This window comes from Cololabis saira, chromosome 8, assembly GCF_033807715.1.
Source record: "Cololabis saira isolate AMF1-May2022 chromosome 8, fColSai1.1, whole genome shotgun sequence".
NCBI lineage: Eukaryota > Metazoa > Chordata > Actinopteri > Beloniformes > Belonidae > Cololabis > Cololabis saira.
Genome location: NC_084594.1, coordinates 24299925 through 24323396, shown reverse-complemented (window position 1 = coordinate 24323396; position 23472 = coordinate 24299925). Strand labels below are relative to the sequence as shown.

At 40.7% G+C, this 23472-nt stretch overlaps 1 protein-coding gene across 3 annotated transcripts in view; it reads left to right on the top strand.

Annotated features, from left to right (window-relative positions):
- The window catches only part of kaznb (kazrin, periplakin interacting protein b), a 139822-nt gene that overhangs the window by 73125 nt on the left and 43225 nt on the right, over positions 1 to 23472 (top strand). For 2 of the 3 annotated variants that reach the window (XM_061727362.1, XM_061727365.1), the window contains exon 3: positions 3593 to 3800. In XM_061727362.1, coding sequence (XP_061583346.1) covers positions 3593 to 3800 — 208 coding nt within the window. Of the gene's footprint in view, positions 1 to 3150; positions 3801 to 23472 lie in introns of those variants that run through there. The other variant, XM_061727363.1, reaches the window with a different exon arrangement.

The following is a 23472-nucleotide window of genomic DNA, read 5'->3' as shown; positions in this document are numbered from 1 at the left end:
CTGTAACAGGCCCTGCAAACAGGGCACAGGTGGTAGAGCGGGTCGTCCAATAATTTAAGTATTGGTGGTTTGAACCCCAGTCATCTGTCATTGTGTGCAAGGCACTTCACCCTCCTTGGCTCCAATGAGGGCATCGTTGGTGTGTGAATGTGTGTGAATGTTCCACTGGTGGTCGAGAGGGCGTTGGCGTGGCTCGGCTGCCACGTTTCCATCAGTCTGCCCCAGGGCAGCTGTGGCTACACGTGTAGTTTACCATCACCAAGCATGAATGAAGAGTGAATGAATAATGATTATATGTATAATGAATATATGATTATTATGAGCGCTTTGAGAGTAGAGAAAAGCACAATATATATCTAATCCATTATTATTGCAACTACTTTGTTTTCAATGCAGTTTTTTATACCTAAGCAACACTGCCGTTTCTTTTATAGAGGAAGGACTTTCCTCTGATAACCCTTCCAACAAGCCATATTTATAAAATATTTTTCTAATTTTACTGTCTTTTTGTAATTGTTCTATCATGAACTTTAACATTTAGCATGCTAAACCACTTGTAAATAAACTTTCTCACTGTAGAATTAGGATTAAGACTCCAGAGAAGTAATGGCTTCATAACCTTTTTTGCCTCTATCTTTTTTTCAGGTGTCTTTTCTCCTTGGCATTGTGTTAAAACTCATGTGAATATTCCACAATCGTAAACTGCCAAAATGTCTATTGACAGAGATACTCACACTTAATCAAGTACCTTTGATTAGCAGAACCTGGATACTACATACCTTCTTAATGTATATGGGAGAAAGAGGGTTGTACTTTACTATTAACACATTACTCCAAAACATCCCCAGTATTCTTGCTGTTTATCTGAGGTTGTCTTTCCTAAATTTTAAGATCTGATGAGCGAGCAGATTTAAAAACAAAAGTTTTATTATGTTCTCAGAATGTGGTTGTATTTTCAGTTTCACAAGAGTTCAATACGTGGGTGAGGGATCTTATCTCTCGGTTTGCTTGGGAACTCTTCATTTGGCGTCCATAAGACCCTAAGGAGTTGAATGGGAAAGGAGGAAGGTCTTGGTTTTGCTTTTTTGACTGTTTCTACTGCTGTCAAACAGGGGGGATGAATGGGTCAAATTTACAATCAAATAACACACTGAACAAAGCAAATGCCCAGTGACTCAAATAATGAACACATATCTAAAATATTGTTGAGTTTGTGACAGACTCATCGACTGATTGACTAGTAATCTCAGTATTCATTTAGATCTGAGGAAAATTATACTTTATGGGTTAATGTGTAATTCAGGATGTGATGGTTTTTCCTTTTTTTTATGCAAGCGAAGCATTGCACTCATAATTTAATTATTTTTCCTTTCTCAAGACTGCTCAAGTCACAGAAAAAACACACACAATGTAATACTGATAAGTGATAAATATCCTAAAAATGGGACAGAGAAATAGTTCACAGGCACCAACAATTTAGAATGGCCTGTGATGTTTTTCTTATTGACAGCAAATTTGTTCCTTGTGTCCTGCAGTTGCAAAGTTAATGTTGGAAAGTCTCTCACCATAGTCGCATACACACACTGATACAGTGAAGCACAAGAGTAGATGAGTTTAACTGGGCCACTGGAAGCAAAATCAATTCACATCAATGAAAGAGTGGCATGCACATGTTGTGAACAATGTTATGGCTCTAGCGGCTCATCTAATTTTCCTGTCGATCTGGAAAGCTAGCTGTCCCATCTATTTGTGCCCCTCCCTGAATTTGTGCGAAAGCATACAAACACTGAGATGTCCTCGGATGACGAGTGATGGTGAGTGAAGTATCTCTCTTGCCAGACAGAATGGCAAGAACCTTCATTGTCAAATGCAAATCTTAAATTGTGACTAGTGATGCACCGATTGTTCGGTAACCAAAATTGTTCGGCCGAAAATGGCAAAAAAACACTTTCGGTGTTGGGTGGAATAAGTGGGAAAAAAACCGAACAATTAATAACGGCGTTGTAATATAAGGAAATAGACTGGCCGCTCCCGTAACGGTTGCGCACCACAAACATAAATCATTGGCCAAACCAAAAGGTAATTAGAATTTTACCTAACATTCACCAGGAGGTGGAACCAAAACAACATAATGCTGGGAAATTAAAAAATGTTCAGTTTTTTATGTTCAATAAATATTTTCTACCTTGTAATTTTGTAAAATATTTTTTTCTTTGAAAAGCATGCCTAAATCAAATTTATTTGATTTATGCAGTGGTGAAAAAATTGGCAAAATAAATGAAAAACTGCGAAGAACCATGTTCGGTATTGTTCGGTATTCGGCCAAGTGTTTATTATTATTTTCGGTTTCGGTTTCTGCCACAAATTTTTCATTTCGGTGCATCACTAATTGTGACGGTTTTAGATTGGAGATATGAAGTCTACCCCTCACGTTTGTTGGAATTTTACAACTGTACAAATATGAACTGAAGGAAGTTGTGTTTGTTTACAGGACCCACAGATAAGCTGAAACACAATCCTTCCAACTGTCTCTGATCAAAGAAGTAAAGCTCCTCTGTGTTTTCACCACAGCGCTATTGTAATTCTGGAGGCCTCTTCTCTTTTTGTGTACCCCATTACAGGGCTGAGCCTCTGTCCTTTGCTAAGTTTGCTCTGCGTGTTGAAATGTTTTCCCCTTGGACGCCTTGTGCCAGCCCCCTTTCCCCTTCCCCTCATGTGGGGGTGAGCTTTCCCAGGACAAAGAGATGAATATATAATGGAATGAAAAAGGAGGGGTGGGAGAGACAAAAAGGCAGCGGGGTGTGTGAGTGAGGGGGAGGAAGGGAAATGAGGGAGCACATGTGAAAAGATATAGAGGGCTTGACAAGTGCTTGTCGCAGGGCTCTGTGCTGCTGCTGCCAAGCTCAAAGTGTGGTGACACCGAAAGAAGAATCGAAGTGAAGCAATCTGCACTTTTCTCCCATTACGGACCCAACTGCTAACTCACTGCAGACTCCACAGGGTGTGGGACACAGAGCATACTGTGTTGATAGAGGTTGCCAGAGGAGCAGTTCAGTCCAACTGCAGCCCCGTCTCCCCCATCCCTCCACCACATGGTACAGTCCATTTAAAAGGCTGCATGTCATCTCAGTGTGTGCAGGGTCCTCTCTGAGAGCAGCTGCTCACAGCACATTCTCCTCGGCGGGAGCATTCACTTTCCTGTGCGCCTGCTGGGCTGCATCTCTATTCCTCTTTCTCTTTTTCTGTTTCTCTACTCTCTTTACTTTCTGTCTTGCTCCCTCTTTTCCTGCGCTTACTTTTATTTGCCCTTCTAAAGCATGTGCTTACTGTCACTGTGTAGAGCTTTGGGCATCTAGCTGTTATTTCTTTATGCAGTAACAGGTAGATATCATCTCCACACCGCTCAGCCCAGAACAGAAGATGGACCCGTGTGTGTTTTATGTGTAAAGTAAAGCTTAAGACAGGAGGCACAGGTGGAAAAGCGGGACAAGAAGAGAGGAATAGGAGGTGGTGGAGAAGGAAAGGGTGTCAGCGTCACCTCCTGTAAAGCTCCTCTTGACAACATGCTGCTCTGTGTGGATTTGGTTCTCAGGGGAAAATCGTTAAAATGATGGAAGATAACAAACAGCTGGCACAGAGGATTGATGGGGCCATCCAGTCCGCCAGTCAGGAAGTGACCAACCTCCGCTCTGAGCTCTCGGCCACCAGCCGCAGACTGGCAGAGCTGGGCGCCAGCAGCCCTCCTGCCTTGGTGAACCACCACCAGCACAACCACCACGATGACAGTCTCCACTATCGGGGTGAGTGTCACATCACAGACTATGAGTGTAAATGTGTGCAGATCTGCAGATGACACCCAGTCTCCTGGCTCTATGTATGTGGAGTCAGAAACATGAACATGTGTGACTGTTTTGCATCAACAGTGGGAAGTTATTTGGAGAATGTGCAGCAGGGCGACTAACATCATTCCACCGCTCTCCCCTCTGACTTATTTTCTCCCAAAAACTCAGCATGAGAATGACAGTGGAAAAGGAGAGTGAAAGGAAAGAGAACAGACTGAGTGTTGTTATTAGACGGGAGGGGTTGGGGTTAGAGAGCGTGAGCCAGAGCCGGCCAGACTTTGGTTTCCCAGGCAGCAGCTGGGCTGCTCTGGGCTGCGCTCCCTCCAGCTCCAGTTCTCTCTCTCTCTCTCTCTCTCTCTCTGCTCTCTGAGTATCACTTGACTGGGAAAAATGTGATGAATGAGGAATGAGCTTTACACTATGTCATGGGACTGATCAAAATAATTAGCTTGGGCTTCATGGGATATTTTTCCAATGTATCTGTGGTTTTCTGTGAGTGAAAAAGCTCAGAGACTATGGAGATTCATTGTTTTACATTCAGCTGTTGCATGGCTAATGACGCTTGACAGCAATTGTTTTTCTAGCAAGTTTGCTCCTCCTCTTCTTTCAACAAAGTCTGATGAACTTCTTTGATGTAGCTGATGTCTTGGTTTAGTTGAATCAATTGAACTGGAACATGAGTGAAAGAGAAAATCACGCTTCCTGTCAATATATTTAGAAGCTAATTTGTTATGAATGTTTGAAAAGAACATGGAGCGAATTGATAGATTGTAATTTTCATTCAATAAATAATAATTTGCTTCTGTTACTCTTTAAACAGAAAAATATATTAGGTTTTTAATTGAAATGTGCTACAAGGTTAAGCAGTACACACTGAGCAAATAAAAACAATGTCTTGAAAAACACTAAAATTGTGCAAATGACCTCACAATGACCCTAATCAACTATCGGCTGTTTGATTGGGCCTTCATCTTCTGCTTTGTAAATTTGCTTTTTAATCCATCAGTTTAATGCATTTTTGCAGCGATATGCATTATACCCTGCTAAAATACTGTTATCAGACAATTGGCAATAGAAAGTTTCGGTTGGTTTGCTTTTATCGAGCCATGAAGCTGGTGAAGTAACCAAATAAGTTCATAGCTATAGATAATGCAGATTTTTCAGTCCCCGGGGACTCTCGGAAGATTAACAGCTCTGCTGCTGTTTGTAAGTACTTCATTGGTTGTTGAGGGCATGATGATTTACCACTAGCACTAAGAAAATGGGATCCGACCTGGAATCCAAATGCACTAATCTGATTAACAGATTACGTTTTTTTTAACACACATTATAGAGTTAAAGATTGTTAGTCTTCAGAAGTGCAATAACTCTGCTGCAGTGAGTTGTCCGCTCCATCCATCACTCGCTGTCTGTCTCCGTCTTGTTGGAGCTGTGTTAACAGTCAGCATGACATTCCCACATTCCTGAATGTCAAGGCAGTGATGTCATATTTCCTGTTCCCAGAGGCCGGGAGTCAGGTGACTGACTGATCAAACCAAACGCAGTCACACCTCCCCCAGCTGAGCTCTCATCTCGCCTTCGTAAAGAGGGTTGAGCCTGGGAAGCGCTTAGTTTAAACCTGTTCTTACAAGATTTTAGAGATTAAGATGATTTGTCTTAGAGCTGTCTTAGGTCAGGCAGTTTTGGGTGTGATGAGCCAGCACTTGTGGCTTAGGGAGATTAAATGTTCTTTAGGTGAGGGTCTCTCTCCAAGCCGGGCGGCTTTTGTTAGTCCATTTGTTGGCTCTGTCCTGTGCAGGATCAAAACAGGGGTTGTTTAGTATGCATGAGCTAGCTTCCTGTAAATACATTACCTTGTGCCAAAGTGTCAGTGTTTTGCTGTGTTTCACCTCCCTGTGGGGGTACAATAACATTTCAGACAGAGGTCCAACAAGGCCAAAAACACTGCAGTTGAGCCTCCTGCTCCTGTTGGAGTCTGCCCTGCGGTCCACATTCAAAACTTTAAATCTCTACACCTTGAACCAGAATTCACCTCACCATCAGTTTTTAACACATTTTTCTACTGTCATAATTGTGGCGCATTTTGCAAGAGATCGCTTTATCTATGTGTGTACATTTTGCGTTATTATAGAGTAATCATTCGAAATGACTTTGAAGGTATTGATAGTAAAGTATTTATGGCCGAGGTGATTTCTATCCTTTCATCAATACCCTTCATGTTAATGTGTCACATTGATCTCAAGATGTTTAAATCACACTGCTGTTTCCATTCCTCCTGTACACTTACCATCAGAGTCTATTAAAGTGTTGTTCTCTATCAAATCCATTTGGTTCTTTATATCAAACTCCAGCTATGTCAGTGTCTTGCATCCAGTCTGTGAGCTAACACTCATCAAAGACTTCTGAGAGTCTACTAATAGTAATCCATGAGCTTCTTTGATACACGACTGTAAGATTTTATTGAGTAAAAGCACAGGTTGTTCGTATGACCCCGGGTAACTGTGAATATAATATCAAAATATCAAGTTTCCACTTGTCCCAGAGTGTAACAATAAGTTATGATGAGGGTAAAATATGAGGGCTCAATGAAAGAAATGATGATGGTGGAGAAAAAAACTAATTTTTTGATATGACAAAGATTGGTGACGAGTAGTTTTCGGAGCGACTTAGATGAAGATGAAAACGGTCAGGCTGAACTAATATAAGAAAAGCTTTAAATTAGAATATATAAAGTTCAGGAAGACAGGTCTGACGATAGGTTTCCTAACACATAATGCTTGAAAATGTTATATGTATCATGATCTTACTCAGCTTCCCTCCTCACTGGTATAATCAGTGATTCAGTCCTAAAGAGGCAAAAGTTCAGGGTTCAAATCCCCATTTAGGAAAACTGGAAAGACATAATATGTTAGGAAACCTATCATCCATTCACCTTTTTTTTACACTGGTTTTAGTGTTCAACATTTGAGAGCTTTTCCCTGCATTGGTTGAGATAGAAAGGCATAAAAATACAGCTAACTCTAATCAATTTATAGCCAGCCGTTACCCTAACATGTATTTCTTTGATCCGTGGTGTGTAATTAAAAGTACACATCTGAATACAACTGGAGAAACACCTGTTCCTCTGACCTCCACCATATTGTACTGAAGATGAACCTTTAAAAGTTATTCTTCAAAATGTTGCTGTAGGCATTCATGGTCATTAAGTATCCGTCTAAAAACACAATGTGTTTTCTCCGTAGAGGAGGGGCTGCAGTGGCTCTACTGCTCACTGCTGCAGAGTAATTGTAGAAAAGAATCCTCTCCCCATCTGGCCTGAGTTTGTTGGAAGCACAGGTCTCTCATTACGTCTCTGTCCTCTCGAGCAGGACTGGGAACACAAACTGCAGGGGCAAAATCCCATTCACTCCAGCTCTTTCTCTCTAAGACTCTCCAGGGACCACCCGCCTTCCTGCTCGCTGTCCACATGCAGTTCAAGTATGCCCCGTTATCCCCCGCCTCCCAACCCCATATTCCCCTCAGCCACGCCCTGTCTGTGGTCAATGCAGTGTGTGGGACACTGTGTCCAAACAATAGAAGCTGCCCCTAACTCCCCCCTTTTATATATTTCTCCCACTTTCTTCCTTTTCCTCCAGACTTCCTTCAGAAATAGTGGCCATGGTTTGCTCGAAGAATTGTATTTAATTTATGTCCAATGTAAAGATTCAGACAACAATAAGGTCTTTCAACACAGGAAGGGCAGGGTTGGTTATTCCTTTAGGTGATGGCAGACTAATCAAAATTCCTCTTGGAGACTTGTTTCTTCTTTATTGGACTAAACTGTTTGACATTCAAGGGAAAACCACCATTGTAAGTACATTAATAAATCAATACAAAATTAAAAATACATTTAAAAAGGTTGCAACATATGCAAAAAGGTGCAAACTTGCAGGAAAACTGTTAAAACTGACCAAAAATGCTCAGTTTATAAAGGACTGGGTGTGTTCATGGATGCAGGAGATGTCAGACTAGTGATTTTATTACCAAGGTCCCTTTTTTCCATTGAGTGTTTGATTATTTTGTTATGTACAGTTTAAATGTCTGTCTGTCAGAGCACAACTTTGGACGAATAATTGAGACTTCTACAACCGCCATTGCAAAAATAGTCAACAGAAGACAAAAGCAGTCGATAATCTTTCAAATGATTATTCAAAGGCAAAGACTACATAACATCCAGTGCTGCTGGAGACGTATAAATCTTAAAAAAGTGTTTTCATTACACTTTAGCACTAAACTGGGCTAGCAACATGTCTGAAAAACCACCCCATGAAAGCGTAAAAACCTTTTTGCATTATTTGGCAATTCTTTTTAATTCTAGGTGTTGTTATTTGTTTTGCTTTGTGACTTATAAGTTTTGCCCAATTTTAGTGGTAATGAAACTGTGAGTAGAGCTTGGTAGTGGCTTTAAATGATTGATGACAGTGTGGTTATTTGTTTTGATTTGTAATGGAATGCAAAGCTCAGTAATGAACAGACAGAGCAGGCTGTCGCTGAGAGCAGAAGCCTGGTGGACTTTCGCTCAAGCAAGAGTTTCCATTGCTGACTTCAGCTTCTTGCAGTCAGCGAGTACATCTGAGCAGCATATATCCACTTTCATGTCCTTGCAGGTCCACAGGAAGCCAGCCCGTATTGTCTAAATTGCTTTGACGTTTCTGGGGTTTATTTTCATCCCAAAAACTTTAGGTTTATCTTGTAGCATTTGTACAAAGGTTACAAATGGCAGCTAACCCTCAGAGTATTTTTTGCAGGCCCATTAGCAAAGACTCGGGGGGTGCCGTGGACACCAACCGGTGATTTCACGGTCTCAGTTTGGGTGAAACTGGGTGCTCTGCCACCTCAGAGAGTGTGTAGAAAGGCAAACTGGCAGAAGCGGGAACAGGAGTTACCAGCGAGATGCGGTCTCTAAGACATGGTGCATCTCCAGCTGACATTCCTCCGCACTAACAGTTTCCAGGCAAGCGTTATGTAAATGAGACTTCGCAGAGCTCGTAAGTGAAAGCCATTTCAAGGAGAACTGACAAGTACTCCAGCGATGACACAAAGCATTGAATTTCCCTCCAGTATGACACTCTTGGATGATAGTATTCCTGACAGTGAGACCGATACATCTCCACTAATTATATCGATGAGAGCCATAGTGCACTTTTAACTGTTTCCAACCCACATACCCAGAGCAGTCTACGGTTCCCAGATGATTTTTAAAGGAAACTGATTTCATTTAATATGGACTTCATTTTACAGGTCATGACTTCAGACAGCAGCAAATTGTGAAATTGGCTTTAATTGTCAGGAGAGGGGACAGAGGAGTTAGCTAATGAGGATATGCATCACAGTTTCAGCACTGACTTTTGAAATTTCCCTTACATGGGATGCCTTATCAGAACTCTGCATGCAGCAAAGCAGTCTGGGCTTTTTCTTCTTCCTTTTTTTTTTTCTGTTGGAAAGAGAATCCGGTTGTAAAAAGTGCAGGCATGAAGACTTTGCATAACTTCATTGAATATCCTGTCAGTAAAGAATTCTTGTTCTGAAGAGGGTGAAATATTGCTTCCTGTTGTGTTTTATGGACTGGCTGAGTTTCATCTGTGTCACGTGCGCCTGGAGAGGATCAAACGGCAACGTCCAGGAGGGAGAAAGTTGCATCAAGCAGCTGACTTAAAAGGATTTGTCTGACTCTGGCGGAGCTCTGAGAAGACGGAGAGTACTTTGGGGAAATATGAGGGTTGATGACGGTACAATGTGAGTGTGAGTGTGAGTGATGCCTCGGGTAGCAGAGTGGAACATGGTGTAGGATGTCTCGATTACTGTCACACATATGGTGCATGGATGAAAGAGATCCACTTTGAGTACGCAGTCAGAAGAAGGGATAAAAAATAAGACAAAAAGAGCTACGACAGACTGTTTAGTTTGACTCTCCCCACCGCTGCGTGGAGGATGTTGTGGTTCCTGCTTCACAACAAGAGCCGCAGATAATGAAAAGACTGCCTGCACTCAGCACATCGAACTTTTTGCTTTCACTCTAAATCGTCCAAGTCCCTGCTGAGTCCACCCATCAACTCTCAGAACGAGGGGAGTATATAGTCGACGAGTGAGAGGAACCTTGGTTCCCTTCACAACAGTCTCAGCTCATCCCATTAAAATGCCTCATTGCTTCAGCAGCAGAGACTTTTTATTGCTGCTGTATATCGTTGACTGGGTTGCAGTTTAAATCCATTCCCCACAGAGAAAGGATGAAGCATGGAGGAAAACAGGTTTTGGGGATTCACAGCCCCCCCCCCCCAACTTGTATCAGTCCGCTAGAGTTGACGATAAGAAGAAGACTATTCACATTTTCTGAATCATCTGCTTCATTCAAGCCTCTCATGAGATAGTCGGACAGGGAACACTGGGACAATGTACTCTCAAACAAATATGTCACTTTTCCTGATGCAAATATGAAGTCATAATGTATATAATAGTGAAGGAATCAATTATCGAACTCTCCCGCAAGTCTTCCGCCTGGATTGGCTTATCCTTTTAATCGAAAAGATACTTTTATGACTCATAAATGAACCGTTTTCACTGGCTGGCCACTGATTTACTCAACAGATTTTGGATAATCACATAAAATATTTTTAGTATCAGAGTATAAAATGATTCAACGGTTCATCATAAGAAAGAACCTCAATTTGATCATTAAAATTGACAAAAAAAAACTTTTATTAACTCAATAAAATAGTTAACTAAAGTCTTTTTGATTCATACAGCTTTCTGAGCAAAATATTAAAGATATATATAACAATAATGTGAGCAAGATGTCATATTTTCAGTGTGATCATTTTACTCGTTAATTGTTTCTGCAGAACAATGAGATGTCACTTTGGGCTCTCAGCGCTTACATGGAACATCTATTTACTACTGCTACTACTTCTACTATCATTTAGCAGATGCTTTATCTAAAGCGACTTACATCTAAGAGAACAAACACACCATTTCACCCGGGGAGCAATTAGGGTTAAGGGCCTTGCTCAGGGTCCCAAGGTGGTTCATCTTGGGACCCTGAACCGGGCCCCACTAGTCTGTTTAAAAAGCATTATGTACCAGTTACAATATTTTGCTAGAGCTCCCTTGAAGGGCAATAAAATTGCCCTTCAAGGGATTAATAAAGTTGTCTTGAATCTTGAATCTTGAATCAGTTACAATATTTTGCTAGAGCTTTATTTTTCTTCTCTGGCCTGCAACATATGGCTCACACTGTGTGTTTGCTTTTAGAGGGGCATTTCTCTGAGTGCCTCTGCTCAGGTTGTTTCCAGTTACTGTTCTATGCATGAATTCATCATTTCAGGGAAAACAGGTTGACAAAACATGACATCAAATTTTGGAAGGATCTGACTAAACTTTACATCATTCTGCATTTGAAGTGAAACTGATTTTTGAGAAGCCGTTATCTTCCAAGCACCGCAAACATGATCATCTACTCCAAGCATCTAAGTGGGCTTCATCTCTGCATTGATTTTGGTTTGCAGCATGAAGGCATTAGTGGTTGAAGCATGCATCTCCCTGCTACACAAATATTTATCAACACTTCCAACAATTACTGTAGCCTGTGTTCTTGGGCATATACACGCAGAAACGTTGTGCCTGTGTTGTGCTGTGCGGGTTGTACATATGCATTCCAGGAAAACCTTACACTGTTTGAAATAAGTATCTGACTAACTTTTGCCTGAAACCATATGTGCAACTATATCCCAGGACACAGAGTGTTGTTTTTCAAAGCTTATTTGTGTTGTCGGAATCATTTTTGCACATACCCATTTTTGCAGAATCAGATCAAAGGAGGTATCATTATCACAAAGCCTCTTAAAGTTGCTCACAGCTAAAAAGCATTCAGATCAATCGTCAGAGAAATTGCTTTTGGTGTACAGAAGAGAAAAAGAAACATCTATTTTCAACTGACATTTTCCTCATGAAATGATTTGATTAGTGAACTAATCTTTGCTTTGCACAAATTTACGTCATTCGCTGTTTTCTTTAAGATTAACACACAATTTCAATAAAGAAAAAAGCCCTAATCTTTTCTCCTGGTTCAAAATTGTATAAGAAATATATTCAAAGAATGCTCTCTGAAACTGCTATGAGCCATTTGTTCTGAGTTATGCAAAATGGAGTGAAAATAGAGCCTAAAACAATCAGCTGTCTTTATTTTTGTCTATTTTAAGCTGCACAGTCCCTGGATCCCATTTGGACTAACCGGGCAAACCAATAATATTACCATCAAGATCTTGCTGACTACATCCATTACTGTACCAAAATCACTTTAAAAAAAGGAGGAAGAAATAAAAAGACATATTAATCTCTGGGGCTCCATGCTGCAGTGATTTATGCATTCACTTACTGATTCGTTAGTTTGCCGTTTTAATTTTCAAATGAAGTTTGGTCTTTCCCAAGTTTGATATTAACAGGGAATTTTCAGATATATACTGTACATATATATATACACAAACACACACGTATACACAAACACACATGTGTATATATATATGTGTGCGTGTGTATAAAGCTATAGTCTTTGTGCATCGTTATGTAGCTACAGTTGACTGTGAAAGTTTGCTTCCATTGTTAATTGGCATTGCACGCTCTCAGCTCTTTAATTATTACTGCTGATTGTTGATACAATATGTGTTTGTCAAACTAACTGACAGACAGCTGCATGTCTTTCAGCTTCATCCTTTGCTGCAGTTTGGGATCCAAGGCTTCTTCCAGTGAAACTCTGTGTCGTCAACATCAGACATATTAATCGCTTATTACGTTATCACTGTTATCAAAGACTGAGCCGTTCTCCATCTGATCAGTAAATTATGACACGTTTAATCATCAGATTGCCCTCTGAAGCACTAACATCCATCGACTATTCCCTCCTCTGTTGTATGGTTTTACTGCCCCAGCCACTTTCTGAAACTGGACTCCTCGGTGCAAACATGACAGCTCTGACGACTGGACATAAACGGTGGAATCTTCCGTTCTGGCAGCTGAACAATGAGATCCATTTAACATGCTTGCCATTACTTGAACTGGTGCGGGTTTGTTGAATGAGGGGTTTCAGATTCGGGGGTTTACCCACAGACTCCCTTAATTAACCACAGCAAGAGACTCAGCTACTCTCTCTGTCCAGGAATGTGCTCTCAAACCCCCAAATATGCCACTGTTCCATCCCTGCTGTAAACCCTCCATTTTTCCAAATGTCATTCATCAGAGTATTTCATCTTACGATATTCCATCATTGGAAAGCACGGAGGCATGTTAGTTATCACTGTCACTACGCGGCATGGCAGTTCCTGGTTTGAATCCCAGCTGGGGCCTTCCTGTGTGAGGCTGTACATGTTCTCTACACGGGTCTCTGCATGTTCTTTTTTATTGGGTACTCTAGCTTACTCACGTCTCCCACAACACATTCATTTTAGTTTGACTGGTGTTTCTACATTCATTTATGCATTTTCTTTTCTTGTTTTAAGCTTTGCTTACATTATCCAGGTTGTCATGGCAACATGGCATCAGGATGTGTTGAGATGTGAGTGAAAATAGGTTTGTTTGTTGGTCTCAGCGATAGATTGGCAGCCTGCCTGTGGTGCGCCCCGCTTTTCTCTCCATGACAGCCTTGGAGGACCCCATCCTCCACATACCCCCCACATGTATTTCAGTTCATTCATGGCTAGTGTACAGCAGCTGAGACAGGCTCTATTACGCTCCCCTTATGAGGTTAATGTGAGCCACAGGCATGCAGAACATCCACCTATTTTTCAAGGAACTGAACCGGTGGAGAAGAGCTTGTATGTTTGGAAGTTACTGTACGCAGAGAAATCTTGAAGAGGGGAGAGGAGATGAGAGGATATTCAAAATAAGCACCATTATTAGATCCTGTGTGCTGCCTGGATTGATTTTAGAGGTCAGCACACGGCTACCTCAACGCTGCACTAACTGTGACATCATTATGGCGTTATTAGTGCAGGGGGGGGACCGGTGTCGGTGCGAGAGTAATTCACAGGTGTGTGAAACGCGTCTGGTAAAGAAGGAGAAGAAAAAGAAGAAGTGGTGTTGAGAACACTCGTATTACACTCCTTTTGGCAAATGACTCAAGAGGATTCCTGAACAGTGTTAGCACCTTGTATTTTCTTCCTCTGATTTCATGCTCTACATAAAAATCTCTTTCTTCTCCGTCACGTTAGCCACAGACTCAGAAATATGTGTAATCTATGTGATTTTAATGAGTCTGACACCAGCGGAGGTGATTTACATAAAGATGACATGCTAACCTTACAGTGTTTCTTTTCTTTTCTTTAGTGCGTTTTCTTACCTTTTCTGTGTTTTTAAAAGGTCTGCAATGTTACAAAGACTAATTTACACACCAAAAAGGAGTCAATTCTTTCCACAGACGACAGAACATGTTAAATGTGGGTTTTGCTTCTCTGATTTCTTTACATCACCGTGTGGTACAAGTCATTTGCATTGAACCTGCTTCTTAGCCAGTTAGGTACAAAGAACATCTTCCCTCTACTGTTTTTGATCGATCCGTTAACCAATAAGAGCATATTGGGCCTTTCAGAGGAGACTCTTAAGGCAATATGATCAAAAACTTTAGTAGGTAATGGATTTCTACTATAATTTGAGCAGAAATCACAAAAGGATATAATAGTTGATGTTCAAGGTTATCACTATTTCAGAATTCATGCCACCTATTTGATATTTTCTGTTTGAATCAAGTTAGAAGGCAATTAAATAGAAGTAATATGAGGAGAAAACACTTCCTGTGTTGCTGAGATGACTCACTGCTCCATATGGACTCAATTAAAGGTTCTGGTATTCACTGCCAAGCTCAAGTGACCATTAATTCCTGTTAATCGATATTCCTTATTAGTCATGTTTTGACCTTTCAACAAGTTGACACAAGCCCAGTAGGGATTTAAGTGGGATCTGCTCACACTGCGCTGCCTTTATAAATAAATGAAAAGGTAAATGAGTACCTGGAGCACGAAACCTGTGCGGTAATTATCAAGGTTGGTTTCACTTGAACAGGCTTGAAGCAGAATGTAACGCTGATTATTGGGGCTTCTTTTGAAGCAGAAATGGCCAAAAGGTGGCCATGTGAAAGTAAAATGGTTTTCTTTTTCTTAGGATGATATTGTATTTGAGAAAAAAAAAAATTCTTGTAAGGAAATAAATGGTAATTCAGAGCTACTCCAAAATAGTGCAAGGTTTATGTTTACAAGATTTATAGCAAGTTTTGAATGAAGGAATGTGAAAATGTGGGTTGTTCCAGAAATATCATCCATCTCGTATTGATAAACTGTTCGGACAGCTTAAAAAGGGCATACAAACACTGCGTCACTGACAAGAGTTCAGTCCTTTGTACCGAAATGTTTGAGCATTCGTTTCATTTTTCTCTGCGCCAAAAAAAGACGGAATAATGTTGGGAAACAAGTCCTTTCTCAGTGCTTGAGAATAAATGTAAGCCTTGATTTCTTATTGTTTTCCTCTGGCACTGTTGGCCATTTCCGTACTTCTAATTCCCACAAGATCACAAAAATGCTTCCTTTTATTTTCCTTGTCTTCGCGCTGACTATAGTCTAAACCGTAACATGCAATATGTCCAAACTGATTTATAACAATTTGCAGGCAGAGACGCTGTTCTCTGTGGGCCTGCTGATGTGAAAACAGTTTTTGGCTGCTGCCTCTCTTTCTTTCTGGGAGAGAGAAAAAGATAAACTAACAGATGTAGGGGTTTCAGGGGACAAAGTAAGAAAAACAGAAACATGGAGATTATGAAGCAGACAAGATGATTCAGAAGGTCAAATACTGAAAGTTTCATCGGACCGGCGAGCTGAGGAGCAGCAAGCGCCGTGAGAAAGAAGTAATGAGTGTGTGGTAATACACCTTCAGACCTTAATTGGTTTGAATGGGCAGGCTGAAGAGGCTCTTCCATCAGGCGTTGAATGAGCAGAGCGTCAGGTGACAGGCCATGGAGAGAAAACAAATAGGTTCTGCTCTCCAGACACAGCTCCAGTCTTTTCTTGTGTATCTGGTAGAAACACTGGCTGTGCAGTTTGCTGACTGAGGTCTCACAAAATATACTGCTTTGTTGTTCTGATTTCAGTTTCATTTGAAAATGTAGTTACTTTAATAGTGGGGCTGCTTAAGTCCATTTTTGAACCGAATCGTTCACTTCATGGTACAAGCACCAAATTTGGTACAAATGATGTCCAGGACATACCTTCTAATAAAAGTACGTTGCCCAGCTGAAAATCCAAGAGGGCGCCAGTTTTCAAGATGGCCGCCTCGTCAAACGCCAAAAAAAGGTTTTCGAGGTAGAACTTGAATTAACAGAAGAATGTTAACGATCCAAGCATCACAATGAATGTATTATGACTGGAATAACTCGATGGTGTTAATTGAATTCCAATATGGCCACCAATTTTCAAGATAATGGCTATTAAATGACTAAAAAGTAGCGTTTTCGCATTTTTTCTTCAGTTTTCTGCAATGATCTTAAGTGAAAATCTGCAGAATTCTGAGGGATGTGTTTTTTGTGTGAATCATTTGTGAAAATGTGTCCAAACTTTTGACTGTCACTCACCACACACACACACACACACACACACACACATACAGCAACACAAGCGTTCTTTACTGAAATAAAAGTACTAATTTAGCAATATAAATGATAATTCATTAACATTCTGTGGTCAACATTTATTGGTTAGTAATTTTTTATAAAGGGGACCTATTATGAAAAACATGTTTTCTCTTGCTTTAAAGGAGCTTGAGGCTCCTTTTAAGAAATGAGACTCTCTAGCGCCACCCTTCACCACGACGGCCGTTGGGGGTACTGCAGCCAACAGTGAAGCCGGCACGGGAGAACAGGGAGAGCGCACATGCAGCGTCATGTGACGTCACATCCGCAGCCCAGCGCGGGAAATTCGGGACCGAATTGCAGCACATTTTGCAGCACACAGTCTGTTCAAGGCAAAGGAGAGATACACTAGAGGAAACATTCTTTTGGGTTTGGAACGCTTCATCTGACATTATTACTAGAAAACTTAAAATGTATACAGATTTTTTTCATAAATCTTGCCACAATCCGGCCTCAAGCTCCTTTAACATAAATAAAGTGGTCTCCCCTCAGCCTGCCAACTCAGAGAAGGAGAAAAGCAACCAAATTCTGCAGTGTCTGTACAGCCGCCCGGATGAGCCGTCCAGTGTGATGTGATTTCTACGAGCCGTTCAGATTCAGATTTTGTCCTCCGATGCGTGAAACCACGCCCGCAACTAACTCCGCCGGCCGGAGCTTCCGCCATTTTTTCGTAGCGGTGTATCAGTCATTCAGGCAGCCAATCAGCACAGAGCCTCATTATCATAGCCCCGCCCACTCAGAATCCCACATAGAGAATGAGGTTAGAGAATGGGAAGATAAAGACATGGTTTAGAGGCTGAATTTTAATTTTAGGTTAATTAGATGCCATAATAGGTCCCCTTTAAGATTGAAGTCAGATTAAGCCCTTAGACCAGTGGTTGTCATTCCTGGTCCTGTCCTGCGTGTCTTAGATGTCTCCCTGCTTCACCACATGCTGATACAAGTTGGTGATGGCCAATAAAAAGTATTAAAATAAAAAATAAAAAAATAAAAGTAAGACTTTCTGCAACGAAGCCATGGCTTGTGTTAAGAGAAGGCCAGGGTTAGATTTGGACTTTACTACGTTTAAATGCACATGTCCTGTCTGTCTCACACAGCTTTTAGAAATCACATTAAATTGTAACATAGAAAGGAGCTATATTGTCATTATTATGGGGAGGACCATCCTCTTGCAGTGGTTTGTTGACCCATCCATCCACCCCAACCTCATGTCTAAGCAGAACACCCTGTCACCACTCACCTCCTGTAAAAAGTATCACATCAACCAGAGGCTCATGTGGCCTGAGCATAGAGAAGCGTGTTTTTTTAAGCCATTGCTGGATCTAATTCAAGTGCCTTTAGTGCTGAAACCAGCGCTGGTAAATTTCTTTTTTTTTTTTTGGGGGGGGGGGTTGGATCCACTGCATGAAGTTGAAAAATGAGATCAAGGTTAAGCAATTAATACAGCGTAAAAGCCAGAAAATTATGGAGCCAAATCAAGGCCAAAAGTTTTGCTAATTTGAAAATAAAATTTGAAACTGAAAAAAAAAAATGTGAAACTGAAAAAAAAGATCTGAAACTGAAAAAAAGATTTGAAACTGAAATAAAAAATTTAAACTGTAAAAAAGAATTTTCAGGTTCAAATTTTATTTTCAAATTAGCAAAACTTTTGGCCTTGATTTGGCTCCATAGAAAATATGGTAAACACAGAAACATTGTCATTTTAGAAAAGCAAAGTGTTTGGAAAAATGATCCTGATGAGAAACAATAAAGATATAGATACAAAACTAGTCGGCACACATCCCAGGATGTTGAATTTCTTCAACAGAAGTGTGTGAGACTGAGATGGCGGTTGGCATGGCTGACGCTAGTGAGTCAAATTTATTTTACATGTTCATAAGTTCTCCCTGTATGAGAGTAGGTGGACACAATGTTGCTTGCGTGGAAAATATTTTGTTCCAACTGGAATCCTTTTATGCTGTTGATATCAAAGGATTACACCAAGATTGTCTGTGGCCTTACATACGCCTCTGTGACATATTCAGGTATTAGCTTTCTCATATGGTCTAGTTCAGCTGTCTGTTTACACAGCTGGAGGATGAAGGTCCTGGCTTAAGGGCGACTGTAAGCCAGGACAGTATGAGTGTCCTAGGCCTGCCCAGGAATTTCCCATCTGCCACGCTGATTGATGTGCTGAGCAGGATCTTGTGGGCGGATAGACCAGCAGGGGGTGGGCAGGACTAGTTCAGGGTGGTGCAGAGTACGCTTTAGTTTATCAGAACATTATTCGGGGAATAGAGATGATGGGAGGGTGTAGTCTGATCATGATGGATATCTGTACACCATCCTTCATCTCATCTGGGATCCTCAGAGCAGTCCTGTGAACTGGTGCTGCAGGAGCATCCAAAAGGTTGATAAGAGAAAGCAAAGAAGGAAAGCAGGAAGGACACAGGTGGATGGTTTTTGTGTTCATGCTGAGGACTGAGAAGATGCTGCGTCCCAGCTGTATACCATGGGAGCTGCAAGGAGCTGAGACAAATGGAGGTAAAGCAGCACTGTACTGCATCTCGTATCAGCGTCAGAGTTGTGGTGACGCTCAACATGCACTTGCTGCCACCCACCTCCGACCTCTATAAGTGTCATGTGGCTGCAGTGCAGTAACTTTTGATTTATGCAGTTGAATTTCTCCAGCCTTGTAATGCGATATTAATGCGATATGCACACACAAGGCTATCATCTAACCTTGAGGTCAGTAATATAAGGGCATTTGATACTGAAGGCCTCTCTTTGCGGAGACAATGCATGTGTATGTATGAGTGTGTTTGGATATCCATGATTGGATGACACATCTTAAATGAATTCAATTGTTGTCTCAAGGGCAGAGTCATATTATGAATCAGGACGTGGAGGGGTATGAATTATAATATGGCACAGTTCAGTGTACTGATACAACACCCTGGCAGAATAAACGAGGAGCTGGCTGAAACTCTGATTCTTCTTTTTTTGTTTCTCTGGATGAACTTTTTGATGATAAAATTCAGAAAACACAGCCGATTATTTTGATTTCATCACCTTCTGCCCTGTTCTAATCATCCCGCTACATCTGCTTTTTTTATATGACTTTGTTGGTTTTGCTATTTATTGACTTTCATTTCTAATGTTGAGGGTACTCGGAAATGTCCAGGCCAGGATGAGGTGTGAAGATAAAAGATGGTTCATTTATAAAGACCAACCACCCGCTGACCTCATTATTTCAGAGTACTACAGTATGCTGTTGGGATACGTTATGTAGTCATTTTATTTTCTCTATTATTTTTGGGGGATTTTGTGGATTCCTGTGTGCAGTATATATGTTGTCTTTAGCCCTTTAGTCTTGTTACTATATTGTTAAATGGTACTTTTTTTTAAAATACATTGGTCATTTCCGAGCACTATTTGCTTGTGCTTTACTTCCTGAGAAGACATTGACATTGTTCTACAATGTCAGCAGAGGGGTGCTGCCATCCACTATATTCTTTGTGTAGTGACAAAGGTAACTTGGCTAGAGTGTAAAATTGAAGAGTATGCAAATGTGGTTCTTTCAGTGAAAGGGCTGTAGAGAAAAATGCAACAATTGCTGGAAAGATGATAAATAAATGCCAGAGCAGAATGTGACAGTGTTATTTCTTATCATGCACAGCATGCATTCAAATGGGAATAGTAATGTCAATTTGTTGGCTCTCAGTCCCCCAGTTTAGCAATCAGGACAGCAGTTGCTATCTTGTGTCATTTAATAAAAGTTAGAAAATTGTGTGATGACTGTGAGGTTTCTGAAATGGGCTTATGAAGAGTTCTCGCTTTAAGACCCCAACATCAATTGTTTGTTGACTTCCCTTTCTCTCTCTTATCATAACTAATGCCAAATTATTCACAGCTCCATAGCCCCCGACTTTCTTTAACATTTTCTTTAAAGAGGATTAACGTTTAAATCAAAGGTTGCCAGCTCTGCTGTTGCTTAGCAACCGTGGTGCAACTGCATGCCATGGTGCAACAATGGATGTTTAGGTCTTTTAATGTTACTCGTTTCGACTTTGCCAGCTTGCAAAATGTGACCATTTACATCAGCATAGGGAAACAGCATCCGATGGTATTAACCTACCTTTAAAGTTAACATAAAAGAGCTTCAGTCACTCATAGTTGGAGGCGATTTAAATTATAATCATTTTAATGACAGAACATGAACATTCATCCATTTATATACCCACTATATGCTTTCTTCACTATCTCAGATTGACATTTTCACAGTTTTCGGTCTCTGTGATGTGAATCAATTAGTTGTACAAAATGATAATAAAAAAATGTCTTCTTTTATTCATAGTAAGTTCCCAAACTGTATCACTTGAAATAAACAATGAAATGTAATTACAAATTACAAGGACAGGTGATATCCAGGTAAACCAGCTGGAGACCAGAAATGAGCTACAACTTCAACATTAACACTGAAAGTCTTCATGAAATGAATTGTTTATGACAACTGAATGTTGTCATCATGAAAGTGTTTGAACAAGAGCCTATGTGATGATTTCATGCCCCAGAAATGTTTCATAACTAAATGTGCACTGCATAAACACTGGACCTGGTAAGTCCCTGCTGGGATCCAGGGACCCTTTGGTGAGGCACTCACCAAAGGAAGAAAGCTTCAAGGTCGGGGTTCTCAGCAGGACTGAGGTACCAGTGGAAGGCTGGGCGAAAGTAGATGGCTTGGTCAAAACTCAATGCTCAATGAGCCTGATGCTTACTAGCCGGCAGTGGTGGACAGTAACGGAGTAAATTTACTTGAGTACTGTACTTAAGTACATATCCAGAGGATTTGTACTTTACTTGAGTATTAGATTTCTTTGGTACTTATTATTATATTTTTACTTTTACTCAAGTAAATTTCTAGGAAGGCTGAAAAGTACTTGTTACTTTCAGGTCTGCTCTTTTTTCTTCTTCCCTAAAATCCTATTGGACACGAGCTGTTTTTGTCAAAGGAGGAGACCTATCACAGTGCACGCTCTCCACTGGGATGTACGTAAAGCGGAAATACGTCAAGCCTCCTCAAAACGATACCGCCAAAGTAGCCTGCGTTTGTCAAGACAGAGTCGCAACAAGTCAAGACATACAGTAGCCGCAACAATGGCTATGCCTGCGTCAGGAGAAGAAAGACAATCCGCTGAGTCGTCTGAGTCTGATAATGAGCCGGACTCGGAGCAGGGACTTTCACAAAATCCTTGGTCGTATCTCAACTCAATGTTTGAGTTCGACCGAGTAAAAAACGAGGGCACAGACAAACCACAGACAAAATTAAAAAATTAAATTAAATCAAAATTAAATTAAAATTAAAAAATATAGTAATTTACTGATGTGGAAAATAAGAAATTTACTCTTACTCTTACTTAAAGTAAATTTAAAAGCATTTACTTTTGGATACTTAAGTACCTTTAAAAGCAAGTACTTTTCTACTCTTACTCGAGTAATATTTTGACTGAGCTACTTTTACTTGTAACGGAGTAAATTTTGACCAGTAGTATTTGTACTCTTACACAAGTACTGGGGTCGAGTACTCTGTCCACCTCTGCTAGCCGGACGGCTGCCAGCTGCACCAGGAGCTGAACTGCTGCACCGGTCAGGCTGGCACTCAAAGGTCAGCTAGAGGCCTCTGGGAAACCACCTTTGCCCCCAGATACTTCCAGTTCAACCCAGAGCCCATTTCAACAGTCTATTAGTATTATTAAAAGCACAACCCATATTGTCTTTTAAAGAAGAGTGATAACACTATCGTATCTCTTATTTCACAGCTACCATGTAGTTCACAGAATATGCAAAGCGCTGAAGCAGCTAAAGGGGTGACAGAAAACCATTTGACACCATGCACTGCAATACAACTTGCTAATTATGCATACATTTGTGACGTTATACAACTTTAGATGATGAGGTCCACATAAATTCACCCACCCTCCATACAGTTGTCATAATAAATCTATTTTGGACAAGACGCTCAACCTCCTATTCCCTTCAATACATGTTAGTGTGTGTATGATTGAGAAAAAGCACTGCAGTGGTTAAAGAAAGTACATCTAATAAGGCTTTGCAGCCAAATGTAGAAAAGACAGAGGTGATCATTTTTGGCCCTAAAAATGAAAGGGAAAAGATCAGCGCTCACCTTGGCTCCATGTCATTGACAGCTACAAATCAAGCCAGAAATCTTGGTGTAATTATTGACTCAGACCTGAACTTAAATAGCCATCTAAAGTTTATCACTAAATCTGCCTATTACCACCTAAAAAACATTGCTAGAATTAAGGGGATTCTCTCTAAACAAGACATGGAAAAACTTATTCATGCATTCATTTTCAGTAGGTTGGATTATTGCAATGGCATCTTTACAGGCCTTAACAAGAAATCAATCAAGCAGCTGCAGCTGATCCAGAACCTGCCGCCAGAGTCCTTACAAACACCAGGAAACTGGACCACGTTACAGCGGTCATGAAATCACTACACTGGCTTCCAGTCAGTGGAAGGATAGAGTTTAAAATCTTACTGCTGGTCTACAAAGACCTGAATGGTCTTGGACCAAAATACATGCTTGATCTGTTAGTTCCTTATGAAGCTCCCAGACCCCTGAAAAATCTTCACTTTGCCCGGAGTTTTTTTAAAGCTTCGTTTATTTGCGTTTTCGTGTGGATGACAGGTCAAAACGTAGGAAAATATCTCCGGTTTAGCAGATATCCGCAGATATCCGGCTACGTGTGGACGGGGTCTTAGTTACAATAGCAAAGCGGAATTAAATTGTCTCCTTGCTCTTTGGTCGTCAGCTGACACACAACAGAAGTTTGAAAGGGTTACCAGATTGTTGATGAGGGAAAGTTGCATTTCAGACGTAAAACATGATTTTTAGGGCTAGTATCTGCGTCTGCACATAATTAAATT